Source organism: Silurus aristotelis (genome assembly GCF_946808225.1).
Source record: "Silurus aristotelis genome assembly, chromosome: 10".
NCBI classification, from domain to species: Eukaryota; Metazoa; Chordata; class Actinopteri; order Siluriformes; family Siluridae; genus Silurus; species Silurus aristotelis.
Genome location: NC_139583.1, coordinates 29,520,400 through 29,538,692, shown reverse-complemented (window position 1 = coordinate 29,538,692; position 18,293 = coordinate 29,520,400). Strand labels below are relative to the sequence as shown.

At 40.1% G+C, this 18,293-nt stretch overlaps 2 protein-coding genes across 3 annotated transcripts in view; both read left to right on the top strand.

The window, feature by feature from the left end:
• hipk3b (homeodomain interacting protein kinase 3b) overlaps positions 1-11,934 on the top strand; it is a 40,204-nt gene extending 28,270 nt beyond the window's left edge. For both annotated transcript variants that reach the window (XM_083552850.1, XM_083552849.1), the window contains exons 11-16: positions 353-523; positions 605-964; positions 1,405-1,551; positions 3,958-4,196; positions 5,099-5,238; positions 6,410-11,934. In XM_083552850.1, the coding sequence (XP_083408976.1) occupies positions 353-523; positions 605-964; positions 1,405-1,551; positions 3,958-4,196; positions 5,099-5,238; positions 6,410-6,874 (1,522 nt within the window). In that variant the 3' untranslated portion in view covers positions 6,875-11,934. The remainder of the gene's footprint in view (positions 1-352; positions 524-604; positions 965-1,404; positions 1,552-3,957; positions 4,197-5,098; positions 5,239-6,409) is intronic.
• A 1,256-nt stretch (positions 11,935-13,190) lies between these two features.
• The window catches only part of kiaa1549lb (KIAA1549-like b), a 52,974-nt gene continuing 47,871 nt past the window's right edge, over positions 13,191-18,293 (top strand). The window contains exon 1 of the mRNA XM_083552847.1: positions 13,191-13,674. Coding sequence (XP_083408973.1) covers positions 13,449-13,674 — 226 coding nt within the window. The 5' untranslated portion in view covers positions 13,191-13,448. The remainder of the gene's footprint in view (positions 13,675-18,293) is intronic.

Genomic DNA, 18,293 nt, shown 5'->3' with positions numbered 1-18,293 from the left:
TTTGTGGGCATCATTATAATTCAGAGAACAAAGTGTGAGTTTGCTGCCTAGAGAGAAGCTTCTGGGAGGAAGGTTTAAGAAGATTGAGTATTTATAAAGCTTTGGAAATTGCATCACATGTCCTTTATTTACAGTTTAAACTTTATTTACTAACATTTATAGACATCAGGCTGTATTTCTACTGATCTAATTTAGGTTATGAGATCTCAAATCTTTCAGGGTGCCTAAACTTATGAACGATTCAGATTTATGACTTTAAATTTGTGTGAAACAAAAAATAACAGGTATAACTTAACTTTGACTGGGATGTCTAAACTTTTGCACGCCACCGTATTACACTCGTGTGTTTCAGGAAAGTCCGGCCTCACGGGAACCACTACAGCTCCATCCTGCCCCACCCCCAACCTCTGTTAGCCAATCACATGACAGCGATGTCCGCTCACCAGCCAATCAGCATCGGGATCGCTCATGTGGTGTGGCCGCAGCCGGCAGCCAACAAGAGGAACAAACCCTGCATGAACAGGTCGGTCTGATCCGGGACACCTGACACGGGCTCAAATCTAAACCTTTTGACCTTGACTTGACCTTCTTTATTTAATTTCAGGATGAACTTCTCACACAACACCAACACACACACCTCGGTGTGCCATTCTCCAAAGACCAACAACGGCCACAAGCGCACACAGGAAGTGGAGTGTCGGCGTCCTAAATCGAGGGATTGCGTGGTGGAGGCGGAGTCGAGGGTGGAGTCGCAGGAGGAGTTACAGGAGGAGGAGGAGCCTGCATGCTGTAAGGTGGAGGTAGAAACACGGTCGAACGCACTGGCCGTGTCCGAGAAACAGAGGCAGACCGTGACGGCCGACACACCGAGTCCTGCAGGCAGCGTGATCAGCATCAGCAGTGACGAAGACGAGGATGAAGACACGGAGGAGGAGGAGGCGGGAGAGCAGAGGCACTCCGTCGAGTGAGTTTAAACCACATGAGGAACATTTTTGGTGGTGCATCATTAAAAACGGTCCGTAGGAAACACAGTGTTTAGTTAAATGGACTAAAGGAAGCATCGAAAGCAAATTACAGCCAAGAACATAATCAAATGTAATGTATAATAAAGATTAATATTATGTGCATATAAAGATAATGATAAAGAAACAATGCAACAGACCAGTGCTAAATAATGCAAATGCAAAAAAAAAAAAAAAACATTTTCTAAATATCAATTATTATAAATATTTGGAGTTTTTAATGTCAGTGTAGCAAAACTTTTATATCATAATGAGCATTTTTTTTTTTTTTTTTACAGTTTATAACAGTTCTTTAAAGTAATTATTTCTGTAGACAAAATACTATACTTTGTGTGTGTGTGTGTGTGTGTGTGTGTGTGTGTGTGTGTGTGTGTGTGTGTAGGTGTAAAGGAAGTCCGGAGTGTAAGGCGTGTCATAGTACACTGAATATGGAGCGTGTGTGTTCTCTCAGCAGTCCCGACTCCAGCCTCAGTACAAGCTCATCAGCATCAGTGCAGTCCAGCACCTCACCCTGCAAGAGATCCAACAGGTACACACACACACACACACACACACACACACACACACACACACACACACACACACACACACACACACACACACACTCATTTTATTCATCAAGACATGGTGATTGCTATATTTTATTATGATCATTATTCTTGCTGAAATGGATAAAATGAACAAATCAGTAACAAAATGAACTCATTTTGAAGAACATATTTGATAATTCTATTATTGTGAGAGCTTTTAGGTCCATACCATGGGTTAACATACACACACACACACACACACACACACACACACACACACACACACACACACACACACACAAAAACACAATATTTTGTGCTACATTTTAATTTAAACTGTAAAGGGTCTGTTTATAACCATGAAATGTTCACACACATTATATATATATATAAACAATTGAACAATTCTGAAATAATGTGATCTTCACTGCTTGATCTTCACACAACAGTTGAAGGAGTTTTTGTTCTGTCTATACCATGCTACCAGAACACCTTTTCCACAAAATAACTAAGGCATTTAAAAAAACATTATTTTGCAGAAAACACACTGATCAAAATTAGAGAACAACAATGACTGTAGCATGGAAAAAGATTACAACAAAATGTTCTGAAGGTTACAACAGTCAGCAATTAGTAGGAAGTGTCCAGGCTTCTGCTCTGAATGACTTCAGCACATCTGCACTCGTCAGGACAGCACTCGTCTCTCACACTGCTCTGGTGTGATTTTGGTCCACTCTTCTTCCAGTCTCCTCCACAGTTCGGTGACTGTAGTGGGTTTCTTGGCCATAACTTTGTCACCAAGGATTTTTCAGAGGTTCTCTATTGGGTTGAGATCAGGACTCTGGGCAGGACATGTCATTATTTCAATGTTTTCAGTTTTAAAGGAACTGCTTTACCCGTTTTGCTGTGTGACATGAAGCGTTGTCCTGCATGAACACTGCGGGCTGATTGGGTGATGAACGCAGGGAAGGAACCATATGTTGTTGAAGAAGGTTCTGATAAACATTTGCATTCACTCTGCCATGTAGCTGTATAAGAGGCCCAACTCCTGCTGCAGAACACATGCCCCAAACCATCACACTTCCTCCTCCACTTTTCACTGACTTCTTTACACACTTTGGGTTCAGTCTTTCTCCAGTTTGTCGCCGGACATAATGTTTCCCATCGGACCCAAATAATTTAAACTTGCTTTCATCACTGACGTGAACTTTGGACCAGTTCTCCTCTGTCCACACAACAAGCTTAGTCTAGCCTTTTGATTCTTTCTGCTAATGAGAGGTTTGGTCACTGCAGAGTGACTTTCAGTCCAAATGCTCTTAAACGTCGAGACACTGTATGACGAGACAGATCCTTACCCTGTTCAGCGCTGAACTGGTAAACAATTCCAGCTGCAGTGTGCAAACGATTGCCCATTGAGATCCTCCGCAGTGTCCTGTCCTCTCTTGTATTTGTCTTCTGTGGACGACCAGCCTTCTTGGCGGACTTGAATGAATTTGTGATGTTGTAAAGATTCAATATTCTTGAAATCACAGATTTGGAACGACCAGCTTGTCTTGCTATGGCTGATAGGGTCGTCCCTTTGCCTTTCATCTGGTCAACCTGCTGCCGGAGGCTTTCAGTCACTTTAGAACGGCGCACCATTTTGCAGAGTCGGTGAAACTGGAAGTTAGGCTGTTAAATAGGGGTTAACAGATAATCAAGTAAATAAGCACCAGGTACCAGATTAACACCAATAACTGGGAGGTATCTGAAAGTGTTCTCTAATTTTGATCAGTGTGTTTTCTGGAAAATAATGTTTTTTTTGGAAATGCTTTAGTTATTTTGTGGAAAAGGTGTTCTGGTAGCATGGTATAGACACGACAAAAACTCCTTCAACTGTTGAGCAGTGAAGATCACATTATTTCAGAATTGTTCAATTGTTTATAAATTGTTCTCTAATTTTGATCTCCGGTGTGTGTGTGTATATATTTAAACACACACGTGTGAACATTTCATTTATGTATATATAAAACACGATATTTTTCAGTCATGGCAAAAAATGGGCTGATAATTTGTCACTAATACAATCACATACACACAGTGGTAGTCCAGGGTAGTCCCTGGTTAAGAGGTTGGGGGTTTAAACCCCAGTATCGCCAAGCTTCTCATCTTGGGCCACTCTTGGGCCCTTTAGCAAGGCCCTAAGCCGTCTGTATCATGTCTGACCCTAAGCTCCGACCCTAAGCTCTGACCCCAGCTTCCTAACATCAGTGCGACATTCAAAGACAAAGTTTCACTGTGCTGTAATGTACATGTGACAAATATAAATCACCTTTACCCTTTTACATAAACATCAATGTGAACGTGGTGATATGGCTTACAGAACCCTGTGAGATCCGCGTGTGTGTGTGTGTGTGTGTGTGCAGCATGTCCGAGGACGAGCGAGAGAGCGGGTGTGATACGGTAGACGGTTCTCCTGCCTCCGACTCCTCCGGACAAGCGGACAGTCCGTTCCTGGAAAGCCGCTACATCACTGAAGGTAATCAGAACTGCGAAAGCCGCGTGGACGCCGAGACGGAGATTAGCAAAGCGCCTGTACGGACCATGGTGGTGCCTCCCATGAGGGTGCAGAACAACAACAACAACGAACCGGCAGCCAGGACGGGTACGGAACACCTACATCACTTTATATTGTGTATATATACTTTATATTTTAAACACAGGTCATTCCAGGATTAACTGAGTGAGAGCTGTAATTGGAGTGGAAGATCTCCTGCTATAGAGCTCCACCCCAGGCCTCCTCACCTTCTCACTTACATCAGTATTTTACTAACACCCGTGTGGCCGAATGATCACAAATCTCCACAAATTCTACAACATCTTACCAGAAGAGTGGAAGTTCATATAACAGCTAATGGAGCCTAAATGTGGAATGAGATGTTCTGCTCAGGCGTCCATTAACCTGTAGTCATATCATGTGTACCAGACAAACGAGAACATAAACCAGTTGTCATAAGAACAGGATTTAGGTCTTTATAAAACCTGTGTTTTTAATGTTCTCACCGTAACACTGACATTTACAGCCTTGACCTCAAATGTGAAGCTGAGTGAGATCAGCACATGGACTTAAATTCTCTGATGGATCCTTGTGAGGTCTGTCCGAGTGGAACCCGTCTCAGAAAACCTTTGTATGACCCTTAACACTGTACTGTAACTCAGATTCAGGGTGATACTGATCTTCATGAGGTCCATGTTGAACATCCAGTGGTCAGTCTAAGAGGATTGGACTCAAAGCACCAGATTTGATCTGCTCTAATACAAGATACACAAATGTGTATGGTTCTGACAAGCAGACAAACACATGAACATGATGAATAGGACGTGTGTCTTCACATGTTTACATGACATACAGCTGTTATCAATGGGGGTGTACTTACTTTTGTTACCAGCTGCAAATAGCTACGTGACATATTACCTATACACATATAATTATAGAGTAAAAATCTACATATAATCATATAAACATTAAACATCAATTATAACCATTTTCATCTTTTACTCTATCAGTCCTCAAGCCATCGTGCCAGTCGAAAGGTCGCGTCGGTGGCGTCAGACATCCACATCACTCCAGCTCGCTCCTGAACCGGCCGCCGAAACTCATCCCTCCATCCCAGCAGTCTCAGCCTCCACCTCCACCTTTTGGGCAGGTCAGAGGTCATCTGTTACTGTTACTAAAGCTGGAACGAATGATTTTGCAGCGATCACTCAGACTTTTACACCTGCTGCATTCTGCACTATTATCATTTTCATTATTATTAAAATAATTTCAATAATATAATTTACATTATAAAATCATTAATAATTTAAATTAATTAAATTACATTTTTTTTAACCTTTTTTTTTTATTTATTTAATACATAAATCTTTTTGTGTGTGAATTTTCCAGGAACCTAATTATTCCTACCAATATCCAATAATATCCTCAACTCTTTTTTAAACTCCAACACACAGTAAAGACAAGTCCTGAGTGATCTCCTGAAGAGCTCCATGTGTAGAGCTCCAGGTGTGTGTAGAGCTCCAGGTGTGTGTAGAGCTCCAGGTGTGTGTAGAGCTCCAGGTGTGTGTAGAGCTCCAGGTGTGTGAAGAGCTCCAGGTGTGTGTAGAGCTCCAGGTGTGTGTAGCGCTCCATGTGAAGAGCTCCATATGTAGAGCTCCAGGTGTGTGTAGAGCTCCAGGTGTGTGTAGAGCTCTATTTGAAGAGCTCCATATGTAGAGCTCCAGGTGTGTGTAGAGCTCCAGGTGTGTGTAGAGCTCCAGGTGTGTGTAGAGCTCCATGTGAAGAGCTCCTGGTAAAAATGTTGAATTATTGAAAAACTAAAATTGGAAGCTATTTTATTCTGATCTTTTATTGATCTTTAAAAATTTTAATGCAACACATCAGTGTATTTTTTTTTCAGTATCACTATTTTTGGTATTAAACTGAAGCAGTTTCTGCAAATATATATTTCTTAAAATAAAGAACAAAAGTGAAAGGATGATTAATTTTAGGTAGGGAAAGGATTTTTTTAATTTTTTTAATTACATTTTATTCTCTTAATAAAGATGTGGAGCATTTGTTTAAATTCTGGCAGCTGAACTGCTCAGTAGATGTCGTTCAGTAACAGTCGCTTTTTATAGCAAAACAACTTCAAAAATGAATTTTTAAAAAATAAAAATTACACTTATTTATTAAACTAATTAATGGTGTGTGTGAAAATAAAATATCGGCGCCCTTATTATTAAAATAAATGAATAAAACGTGTATCAATTTATAATAATTGATGAATAATAATTTTTTGTATAAATGTTATTTATGGTTAATATGGTTTTGGGTTTCAGCTCCAGCATCCCGCATCCTCGCACTCAGAATGGAACGGCAACTACAGCCACCGACGCCCTCAGGCTTTCATCCCCCCCACGGTGCATGGCCACGCCTTTACCCTCCCACATGGCAGCCCCACCCACTCCTCAGCCCACCCCCCTGCTCCACCCCTGGGCATCGTCCACCCCCACGCACAACCCACTTTGATCTCTTACCCGCCCTCGGCTCCTCTGGTTCCGACCGGCCCCATGTCGCACCTCCTGCCCTCGCCTGGTACTACAAGGAGTCACGTGCTCCTCCCAGCCAGGCACCTGGTGCACCAGGTGAGCGTGGGCATCAGCGCCCGCCTCCTTCCCTCACCCACGCTCCACCCTCAGGGCCAATTCAAACCTCTCTTTCCTTCGCACTCGTACATCGCCTCTCCTGCCTACGCAGGTTTCCCCCTCAGCCCCACCAAACTTAGCCAGTACTCCTACATCTGAAGCTAGTCTGAGTACCTCCAAATACCCCCCCACACACACACATACACCAATAACCCACCCCCACCCCCACGTTTCCCATCAGGGAGGGTTTTTTACAGGAATCATGGATCATCCAGATGTTCATGCCCCAAGCCATGGCACAAACAGGAACTCGAGCTGTTTTTTGTTTTTCTCAGAACCACATCAACTCGGGTGCAATCGAACCTTCAATCGAGCTTTAAAAAGAAATTAAATATATACACGAATGTCTCGAAGGTTTTCCGCAAGTTGATAAAGAGCGCAAAGAGGAAATGAAGCAAGTATGGATGGATAAAAAAAAAAAAAAAAAGAAAAGACGATGTGTTTTTTTGCACATTTTCTACAAGATTTTCAAACGAAGCTCTTCTCCAAACAGGTGAAAGGAGGGGGGGGGGGGGGGGGGGGGGCTACAGAAAAAAACCATCACGTGATTGTGCATCTCCTCCTCGTTCCCTTTCAGATCTATTTTTCTATATTGCCTTCTGAATCGTGCGAGACACATTTGTAAAACCGTCCCAGTTTCCCCGTGTCGAGCCGCCCAGTCCAAACACCCCCACCCCACCCCCACTCGCTCCATTACCAAAAAACCCGCACATAAACGTCGGCATCCACGTGATGTCCTGCCTTTTTTTTTTTTTCCAAAAGTATTTCTACCGCCGTGGTTTCGGTGTCGAGTCACGCCATCGGATTAGAACCTAGTGCTCGTTCTCTTCACGCTGCATGTGTTCTTGCATGAGCTGCAAAACGTCAATCAGCGTCGGATTGACGTCGCTCTGAAACGTTCCCGTCGTGACACCGCTGCATTGTTTCAACGCGTCCTCAGCCATAGTGCCTTAAATATTCGAGGTTGTTCATGTTACTACTTATATAAATCTCTCTCTATATAGAAATATAAACATAAATACATTATATATATATATCGATGCATCGGACTGCAGCACTTGAAATTCAGAAGGGTCCGTGCATTCTGCAAGCGTGTGCGTGTGTGTGTGTGTGTGTGTGTGTGTGTGTGTGTGTGAGTGTGTTAATCCACAGGTGTATGCATTTCATACCTGATTTGGCATGGAGGTATTTCATTGCACAAAAAAATGTTTAACCTGTAGTCTTTTTTTTTTCACTTTTTTCCGAGGACGGCATGCTTTTGCTGTATCTTTATAAAAAAGATTATAATAATAATAATAACTTTTCCCGACAAAGGATCGTAAAGAAAAACGAGCATTGAATATCCCATGTATTAATGTTTCATACCCGGGAAAAAAAAAAAAAAAAAAAAAAGAAAGAAATCTAAATAATTACTAACAGTGTTCTGTACTGTTGAACGAAAGCGCAATAGAATCGGAAAACGTCGATTCTCTGAAATCGTCCGTGCGTTTTTTCTGTTTGATCTGTTTGGTTTTTTCGTATTCTAGATGTGTAGAAATGTGGTGGGCATGATTTTATCTTTTCCCCTTTTTTTTTTTTTTGTTTTTTTTTTTTGTTTTTTTTTTTTGTTTTCCGACTAGATGACAAATAGAAATGCAAGTAGAGTCTCCAATTTGTGGTTTTGGATTCATCGTAGCCTGACAGCCCAGAACCATGCAGTATTTGGGATTATAATCGAATATATATATACGGTATATCTCTAATAGAGCTAGTCTACTTAGTGCTGAAGCTTGACCAGGTGTGACTTTCTAATCTTGTGCAATCTTTCTCATTTATGCATGTGTGAAACGTGTTTAAGTTCTATTATTATGTACTTCGTTAGGGAAGAAAAGAAAGAAAGAAAAAAAAAAAACCCGTGCTTACTTACCGGTGTCGACTGCTTATTTTATACATTCCGTCAGGGAGATAAAGACGTATAACGACTTCGTGCTGATTTTTTTTTTTTTTTTCGGTTTTGTTTTCTTTCTTGGTAAATGTGTGGGTTTTTTTCTTTTTAATATATAAATGTTGCTTGTGCAGCACCAAAGACTGTAATTCGTAATTTTTTTTTTTTTCTAAGCAAGGTAGCTATTCTCTCTCTCTCTCTCTCTGTGTCCCTGCATAGACCTCATGTATACTGTAGGAATTAATTCTAGTCCCGGGGTAAGTTTTAAGAAGTAAACAGAAATGTTTTTGATTTAAGGCGTAGGTTTAACGTTTATAGGTTTTAGCCTTTTTTTTTTTCTTTTCTCGAGCAAGTAATAAGACGTATCATCTATCTTGAATGTATCCTAGATAAGCTGCTATATAATTATTGCCACTTCAGATAGCTGTGAAATTAGACTTTTTTTTTTTCTCCTCTTTATATCTGCATTTGTATCAATTTTTTTCACAATCTCTTCTTACCTGAGATTGTGTACTAGAAGTGTATTTGGGTTGATTCTTTTTTGTGTTGTTGCTTTAATGTTTGGAGTGTAAATTGAACTGCTGTATTGCTGTTGGAGATTAGTTTCAGTTTGTTGAAGCTCTGTTTTTTTTTTTTGTTTTTTTTTATCAGTATTTTAACTTTTCATTAATTGTTCCTGCCTTTTTTTTTTTTTTTTTTTTCTTCCCTTTACGATTTCTATTATGCGTTAACCGGAGACATGGTTTGCAGAACGGAAGTTGTTCTCTAACGATCAAAAAATCAGAGAATCGGTTTTATGAAATGATTTCGAGGAACATTTGAAGCCCCATAACCCTGATTTCTTTATTATATTATTAAATTTTTTACATTTTATTCCCAGAGGTAACATTTTCTATAAAGCTGATATTGCTAAACATTTATAACTGTGATTATAATACTCTAATTGGTAGCATTAGAATTTATTTTAAATAATAATAAAATATAAACTATTACAATATGCTACTTATCATTTATCATTGATTCAGAAAATTGATTTACAAAATTCAACAAACTTAAAAATTTAATATTTCAGTAATATTTTAAGTTGTTTGAGTACAAATGAATTTAAACATTTTAATTATTTATCAAAAATCTTTTTTCTTTTCTTTTTTTTCCTAAATTGGAGTCTATTAAGACTCTTATGCACAGAGTGAACTTTATATTCCAATTAATTTAATTAATTGATAAATTAATTAATTAATGTTTATGTCTTGAAATGAATTAAGATTTTCTGGATACATCAATTCGATTTCTATGGAATGAAATTCCACAGATATTCACAAGTCATATAATTGATAGCACTGTACAGAACCTTAGTCATGAGAACAAGTAAAAAAAATAAAAAATAAAGTTATAGTAAGTTATAAAAACACCATTTAATTTCTAGAAATAAATCCATTTTCCCGACACACAGTTATATTTCCTTTTAGAGTAATAAACCCACTCATATTAGTTTTTCTGTAAAAATTTTGTAGCTTAATAATAATAATTATAATAATTATTATTCTGATCAGCACAGTTATATAGATTTAGGAATATGGGCTTTTAAATACACTATATGTACAAATGTTTGTGGACACCAGACTGGTTTGTGCTTCTTTTTAAACATCCCAGTCCACATTTACTCTCCATTTGTTTGTGGGGATTCATTCAGCCACAAATTCATCCCAAAGGTGTTCAATAGGTTTGAGGGTCAGATCTCTATAGCTGGAGATCTTCCACTCCAACCCATGGAAAGCAGATCTTTATGGAGTCTAAAACTTTATGGAGAATTGTCATGCTGGAGACGGCATCCAGAGTCGTCCCAATTCCGTGACTTCAATTCTGTGCTTACAGTTTGGGGAAGAACCGCATGTGGCAGGAGAAGCAGAGTGTCCCAATACTTTTGTACGTTTAGTGTAGTTGTTGTTTTTCCTCACAATCTCAGAGAAATGAGAACGCGTAAAGCTGAACACGTGTTTCTATCGTATCGAACGTCTCACAAAACCGAGTGAAGGACTGTGTGTGTGTGTGTGTGTGTGTGTGTGTGTGTGTGTGTGTGTGTGTGCGCGCCTTTACTGGGGTTGTTGGAGAAAACAAAAAAAACAGAACTGTCAGATCAACTTCCTGTTCCAGGGATCAGAATTTTGACCTTTTTATTAAATAAAAAATATAATAATTATTATTAATGAATATATGTGTATTCCAAAAAAAATGAAATAAAATAATAAATTCCCTTTTATTGACCGTAATTTGGCTTTTTTGAGCTCCACTAAACATTTTCCTAAGCGTTAATGCACATGCAGGTCAATTTCATTCCCAATTTTGGTTAAAACTAAATAATAAAATAAATAAGTATAGAGTTTGATTTGGACCGGTGTGAAACGGCCGTCACCAGCAAATCTGTCTCCGTCTGTCCTGATCAAGTGAGAAATGATGACTGTACGCTTATTTCCATAATTTATTCCCTAATCGATCTACTGAAAGAGTTTTTAAATCATATACGCATCGTTGGTGTTCCTACAATTTTCTTTTTTTTCCCTCCTAATCAGATTAAGACTTTACTTTTAATCACTATTGCTATTATTATTATTATTATTATATTCTTACTAATAATATGTTGAAACTTTGCTATTGTATATGTTTGTTTTTGAAACCTACTCATGTAATTCAGGGTGTTTGTACTAACCTGCTGTTGCTACTGTATTATCCTGAAATCACCTCTTAGTATGGAAGCTTGTAAAAGTCCTAATGCCTTTTTTTTTTTTTTTCGGAGATATTTAAAGTTACAGCATGTTTTTGTTTTTGTTTTTTTCACCCCTGTGATGAATTAGGAGCAGTAACTCGCTGTGTCGTTTCTGTGGCTTTTGTTTCGTTTGTTTTCTTGTTTCGTTCGATGCTACACTAGTTTTTGTTTTTGTTTGGGTTTTTTTTGCCATGTAGCAATTGCACTGTGCAATATTTAAGCGTATAAGGATGGGGGGAGGAGGAGGAGGAGGGGAAAAACTAAATCAAACTAGCGTCAACTTCGGACGTGGCGTCTTTAGCGTTTCTGCGATAGCGTGTATCCTCTGTAGTTCTCAGTGACTTGGACGTGACGGGGCTCGGTCACATTAATCGGGTTTTCCAGGCGACTCTTTTTCGGTGAGTGTCATAATAAAGAGTTTATGGTGTATTGTCAAGATTCACTTTGAATAAAAAACAATCTATTGCTGCAGCCTGCAGTTCACGTGTCTTCCTTTTTATCATTTATATCGCGTATTGATTTACGTGTTAAACGTTTGTACGTCACTGAAATGATTTCACGTCTTTCAATGTTATTTGACACGTAATATCTGGTCTGTATGGGCAGAGGTTTGACCATAAGATTTGTGATGAGGTTTGTGCTTCGTTTTGAACATCTAAATTCCACTTTATTTGCTGTGAAGCTCCACTCTTCTGGGAAGATGTTCCGCTAGATTTTCTGGAGATGCATTCAGCTATAATGGTGTTGGTAAAGTCAGGCACTGATGAAGGTGAGGAGGCCTGGGGTGCATTCAGCATTCACATTTATCCCGAAGCTGCTCAATAGAGTTGGAGCTTTAAAGCAGATCTTCCACATCTTCCAACCCATGGAATACAGATGTTTATCGAGGAGCCTAAAGTCATAGATTAATTGGATAATAAAAGATTTATAGAATAAAGGAGTAAATAAAAGCTGAATAAAAATATAAAGGAGGAAAGAAAGAATGATTTGTAGTTTACAGACCTGCCTTCCTCCTCTGGGACTCCACACCAAACTTCCCATGCTGCAGGCTTCTTACAAGCTCTGAGGAAAGTCCTGTCCACCCACTTCTCCATACAGAAGCTCACTGAGCTCATTATTAGACCCAGTCAGCTAGACACCAAGACTTGAGACCCAGTTTTGTTTTTGACAGGTCTAGTGTATGCACAGGAGTCTTGGCCATGGGATTCTGAAAGATCAATGAAGTTGCTGAACAACGCAAGAACTTTGAGGATGGATTTGGACTTAACAGTCGGCTACAACGGTTCAGGACACAGGTTGCATGAATAGTTCTGCTTTGATGCGTCTAAAACTGAACAGCTGTAATGAATGGACATTCTGTGTTGAGGATGAGGTTCCCTTTCGAGTCTGGTTCCTCTCAATGTTTCTCCCTCATGAGGTCGCAGGGAGTTTTTTCCTCACCACAGTCACCACTGACTCACTCATTAGGGATAAAATTATACAAACGTATGGGCACTAAACTTTAAAAATTTTTATTAATTGATCCGGTGGCCGGAATCAGAAAAAAACGTGTATTATGTTCTCCACCAGGGGGCGCGCGCTGACTCCGGGTTCGATCCTGCACGCGCATTAAATACACCAATCAATTAATACTAGGATAATTAGGTTTTTAAAAAAAAAATTTTATGATAGAGCGCGAGCACAAACAGCATCGTCGGAGCAGCGCTGGTAACAAATAATAGGCAGAAGTGTGTGTGTGTGTGTGTGTGTGTGTGTGTGTGTGTGAGAGAGAGAGAGAAGTGCTGCAGTAGCCGTGGTGGTGGTGGTGGTGGTGATGATGATGGTGATGATGATGCTGGTCGAACCGGAAAGCAGAAGCAGCTTCTACATTCAGTGAGCACCGGAGGACAGGCTGCGGAAGCGCGCGACGCTTTGGTTCGTGCTGGGTGACTTGCGGTCCCGGTCCCGGTTCGGTTCGGACAGATGTCTCAGCCACGGAAACGGAAATGGCTTCCGGATCCGGCTCGAGGACTTCGCGAGGAGAAGAGGACGAGGAAGACTTGGTGCGCTCCTCCGGTGCGCGTGTAGCGGTTGCGCGCCTGCGGCCGCGAGGCATCAGGGGCAGAACCAGGGGCAGAACCGAAGGCGGTAACGGAGGCAGAGGCGCGCGCGTGGGAGATATGCTCGCGGGGCTCGCGCTGCTGCTGCTGCACGGTGCTTTCGCCAACGCCGGTAAGAAAAAGAGAAGAATGAAGGGGGAAAAAAACACCTCTTTTTATTTCCATCATTTCCTTTCCTTCACGCGCATTCGGTCACACCTCGACGTGTGAAGAAGTTCACATCACATCTTCATATGGAGAAACCAAAACCCACCCGGTGATCATTTCATAACCGGGAGCGCGTGCACTCATTTGCCCGTCCAGAACGTCTTATTATGAACAGCTTATAACAACTTCTTCACTGTGCACGTTCTCGGTTTCATCCTCTCTTCCCTCTTCTTTTCCTTTCTTTTTTTTTTTTTTCTTTTTTTTTTTTGCGCATTTCTTTTGTACTGCAACGCTTTAAAGCTTCCGTCATCACCGAGGCTACGACCCAGCTTCATACAGCCATACAAGACCATAATTATTGGCACCCTTCATAATAGGCCGTTAAAGCATTCACTTCATTCAAATCTTCAATTCACCACGCCATTGAACCAATTCCAGATGTTTCCACATGGACCAGGTGTGTAATGGAAGAAGGAGAAATGTGTGTATGAATCATTTTTGGAAGGAGTCTCCAGTACCAAGGGTTTGTAACAGTCTGAGGTGAAGCTGTGAGTTTTTAGGACAGAGGTGGTTTATGGAGCTTCAATGGTTTCTCCATCGCATGGCATGAGGCATCTGTCTTCTGTCTCTGTGTGAGGGAACGAGCGTTTATAGCTGCTAGAATGTGGGTGAGAACTGGATGTAACTTGTATCATGAAGATGAACTATTAATGGATAACTACTAAAATTAGTGGCAAATATATATAATAATAATAATAATAATAATAATAATAATAATAATAATAATAATTATTATTATTATTATTATTATTATTATTATTATTATTATATTTAACAAGTTTGAAATCAAATGCAACAATTTACAATTCAGTCTTTTTTTTTTTTTTTGCTGTTTCAGCTGCTTATTATCTTGATGGGTGCCAATAATTCTAATCGTAAAAGTCAGATTTTTTGTGCATTTTTGTTCTTTAGTAATAAATAAAGCGCCTGTTTTTATATTTCTTGTACAGCGAAGACACAAACATCTGGCCAGAAAATTCTGCTTGTGTGTGACATCTTTGTGCACTACAGGAAAATATTAAACGTTGCAACCTCCTGCATTTCCTGCTGATGCGTGCAGTAGTGCTGCGACTTCCTGGATTTATGTAGGATCAGGATGAAGGTGCAGTAATTTAGATGAGATTAGAGGAGAGGTGGCGCTGCAGAATGATTGCTACAGACAAATTGTACTGCACTGAGAAAAACCTGTTTACTACGATCCCTTTTCTAACGAAAGTCTAATCCCCAATGCACATCGGAACATGTCGTGTCAAGACGTCCACCTTGAGTTTAATATAATAGACTATGTGGTGAGACCTGAGATGTTGTATGGATTAGAGACAGTGGCAGTGAGTAAAAGACAGGAGGTGGAGCTGGAGGTAGCAGAGCTGAAGATGTTGAGATGTTCGTTGGGAGTGACGACGATGGACAAGATTAGAAATGAGTTTATTAGAGGGACGGCGCATGTAGGACGTTTGGGAGACACGGTGAGGGAGGTGAGATTGAGATGGTTTGGACATGTGCAGAGGAGGGACATGGGGTATATCAGTAGGAGAATGCTGAGGATGGAGACACCAGGAAGGAGGAAAAGAGGAAGACCAAGGAGGAGGTTTATGGATGTGGTGAGGGAAGACATGCAGGTAGTTGGTGTGAAAGAGGCAGATGTAGAGGACAGGGGGGAATGGAGACAGATGATCTGCTGTGGCGCCCCCTAATGGGAGAAGCCGGAAGAAGAAGAAGAAGAAAAGGAGACTATGTGGACAAAAGTATTTCCTTTGTTCCAAACCCCATTAAATGTCATATTTTCATTCATTCGAATTAAATAAGGCTCTCACTCAGACCTGATTTTCGTCCCATCGTCCTGTTTCTTTAAAAACGCATATTTTGCTTTTTTTTTTTTTTTTTTTTACGTTTAAAAGAGCCATAAAGTAAATAAACTGTAAGCGGAAATGGCGCAGGTCGAAGCGTGTTAAAATTAGCACACAGGGACGTGAGCATTTTTACACGTCTCAGTGTGGATGAGCAACTTTTGGAAAACGATTGAAATGGTGTGAACACTGTTTTTAAATTGATCTGGATTCTGGACTATTTTGACACTCAGTGAAATATAATATTGAAACATTTCTCCCAAATAAATAAATAACTTTACTTTAATGCATTAATTTAATAATTTGGTTTGATTTGTTTAAATCAGGCTTTTCATCTACACTGGAAAACATCTGGTGATTTGGGTTTTATTTATGCAGATGTTCTGAAGGGTTCACAAACTTTCCAGCAGCATTAAAACTTCTAACAAAATCACATACTGCACCTTTAAATCTTTAACTGCTGAGCTGAATCAGGTGTGTGTGTGTGTGTGTGTGTGTTCTGTCATAACTCCAGAAACCAGAGCCGTATTCAGGACATAGTAGAACTGGGTCATGGTGCTGAGAATCAGAAGATCTGATTTTAGAGAGAACATGACAGACGTTTTCAACGTTTTCTTTGTTTCTACGAGCAGAACCTCAAATAGATGTTCCACTAGATTTTGGAGTGTGCTTGTGAAGATTAATTCATCCACAAGGGTGTTGTGTAAAGTCAGGTACTGATGTAGGTTAGAAGGTGCTGTCAGTCTTCACCTTCATCCCAAAGGTGTTCGAAAGGGTTGGTTCTTTATAGCAGAAGATCTTCCACTACATCCAACCCATGTAAAACAGATCTTCATGGTGCTGGCTTTGTGCACAGCAACATTATCCTGCTGGAACAGGTTTGGTTATGAAGACGTCCCGTACAACTGTGTGCCTCCAACATTGCGTTAGCAGTTTGGAGAAGAACCACATACTGTATGGCTGAAAAAATCCATAATGTTCTTGAGTTTTTATTGCAGAAGAAACTGCACATTTTAGACATCTGAACTTTATCAGGAACGTTTACAAATTAAATTAGAACAATGAAAAGTGTGATGTGACGCAGAGCCAGTTATGAAGTTCTAAGTGAAGAAGATCCTCCTGCATCTCTTAGTTTCATCCACCAGACTGTGGCTGAACAGTTTGGGTTTGTGAACCTCTTAAAGATCTAGAACTTTCTGAATGTTTCCTAAATTGTCCCTGGTGGTATAACCCTCGTTTCCTGGACCAGGGTCAGATGTTCCCACTGTCCTGTAAAAGCCTCTGAGATGAACATCATGATCCTGTACCTTTGCACATGAAATGCATGCAAATCCACATTTGAGCGACTTGTGAACTGTCTTGTAGAGCACGGGATGGTCCATAAAGACAGGACGAGTCCATTCAGAAAGTGAGACAGAGCAGAAACAGATGGTTGCTCAGTTCTTGCTCTGAATCTCTGCCTGAGTGACGCTTCATCATTTTAATAAATGGGATTGGGTGGGTGAAGGCAGGTCGCCTCTCCGTCTCTCTATCTGGTTCCTGATAGGACATTTACAGCCTGCAGCAGAATCTAGATCTTCATTCAGACTGATGTGATTTTAAAAGAGACGAGAGAGTGAAGGCTTTTTTTTTTCTTAATAAGATCCATCACTTTTTCACAAAAACAATTTTTCGACCTCTGGATCAAATATTCATGTTACATCTTCAGCCGTGTCTGATCTCAATGTCAACACAGATGGGACTTAGAAGAAGATGTAGATGGCCATGTAATCAGAGTATAACATTCTAAACATTTGCATTTGGCACATACTCTAACGCAGAGAGACTTACAATTATCTCGTTTATACAACTGAGCAGTTAAGGGCCCCGCTCAAGGGCCCGGAAGAGGCATTTGGATTGTTCTGGGGTTTGAACTTACAACCTTCCTAGCAGAGCACATGGAGCTTCCACTTACCCAATATCACTTCATTATTTGGATAATAGTTCATAGAAAATGCGTTTGAATCCGATATAGGAGGAGTGTTTGTGTGTGTGGTTTACAGGGTATTTGTTTAAGACTGTAGTTGTGCATCAGGGATGTGTCTCCTGCACCACACAACAAAAAAATCCTACAAGCCTGAGGTGTTTACTTTCATGTGAGCGAGTGGTTGCATTTTCTTTTTTCTGGAACATTTCAGTAAGGTGAATATAAACACTTCATTTACAGTCGTCTCAGAGTGTTGAAATGATAAATTTTATTTGATTCACTAAAACGTTCAGTAAGTTACAGTATATCAGTCTGATTTTAAAAGTGTATGGATGAGGATATGAATGTAATCAGAGAAAATAATGCAGGTGCCTACAAGGTAGTTTTCAAAGCGTCAATACAATATGAAGTCTCAGTTCGGTAATTTACAGCATTCATCCTTAGTACCTGCCTGGTCAGTGTCAAGTTTACATTCATGTTTAATTCTATTTCGTGAACTCTGTTTCTATTCTGGGTTTAAATCTAAATACAGATTTTACGTTGGAGTTTTCAGATTCCAACGTCACATCATGTATTGCTGTAAATCCAGCAGAAATCAACAGCGTGGGCTCATGGTAGCTGCACATCAATGCTACTTAAAGCTGATTGTGACTTTCCTTTAAACTTTTGATCAGGGAGCGCACTAGTCAGAGCTCTCAACCCGCATCTGTA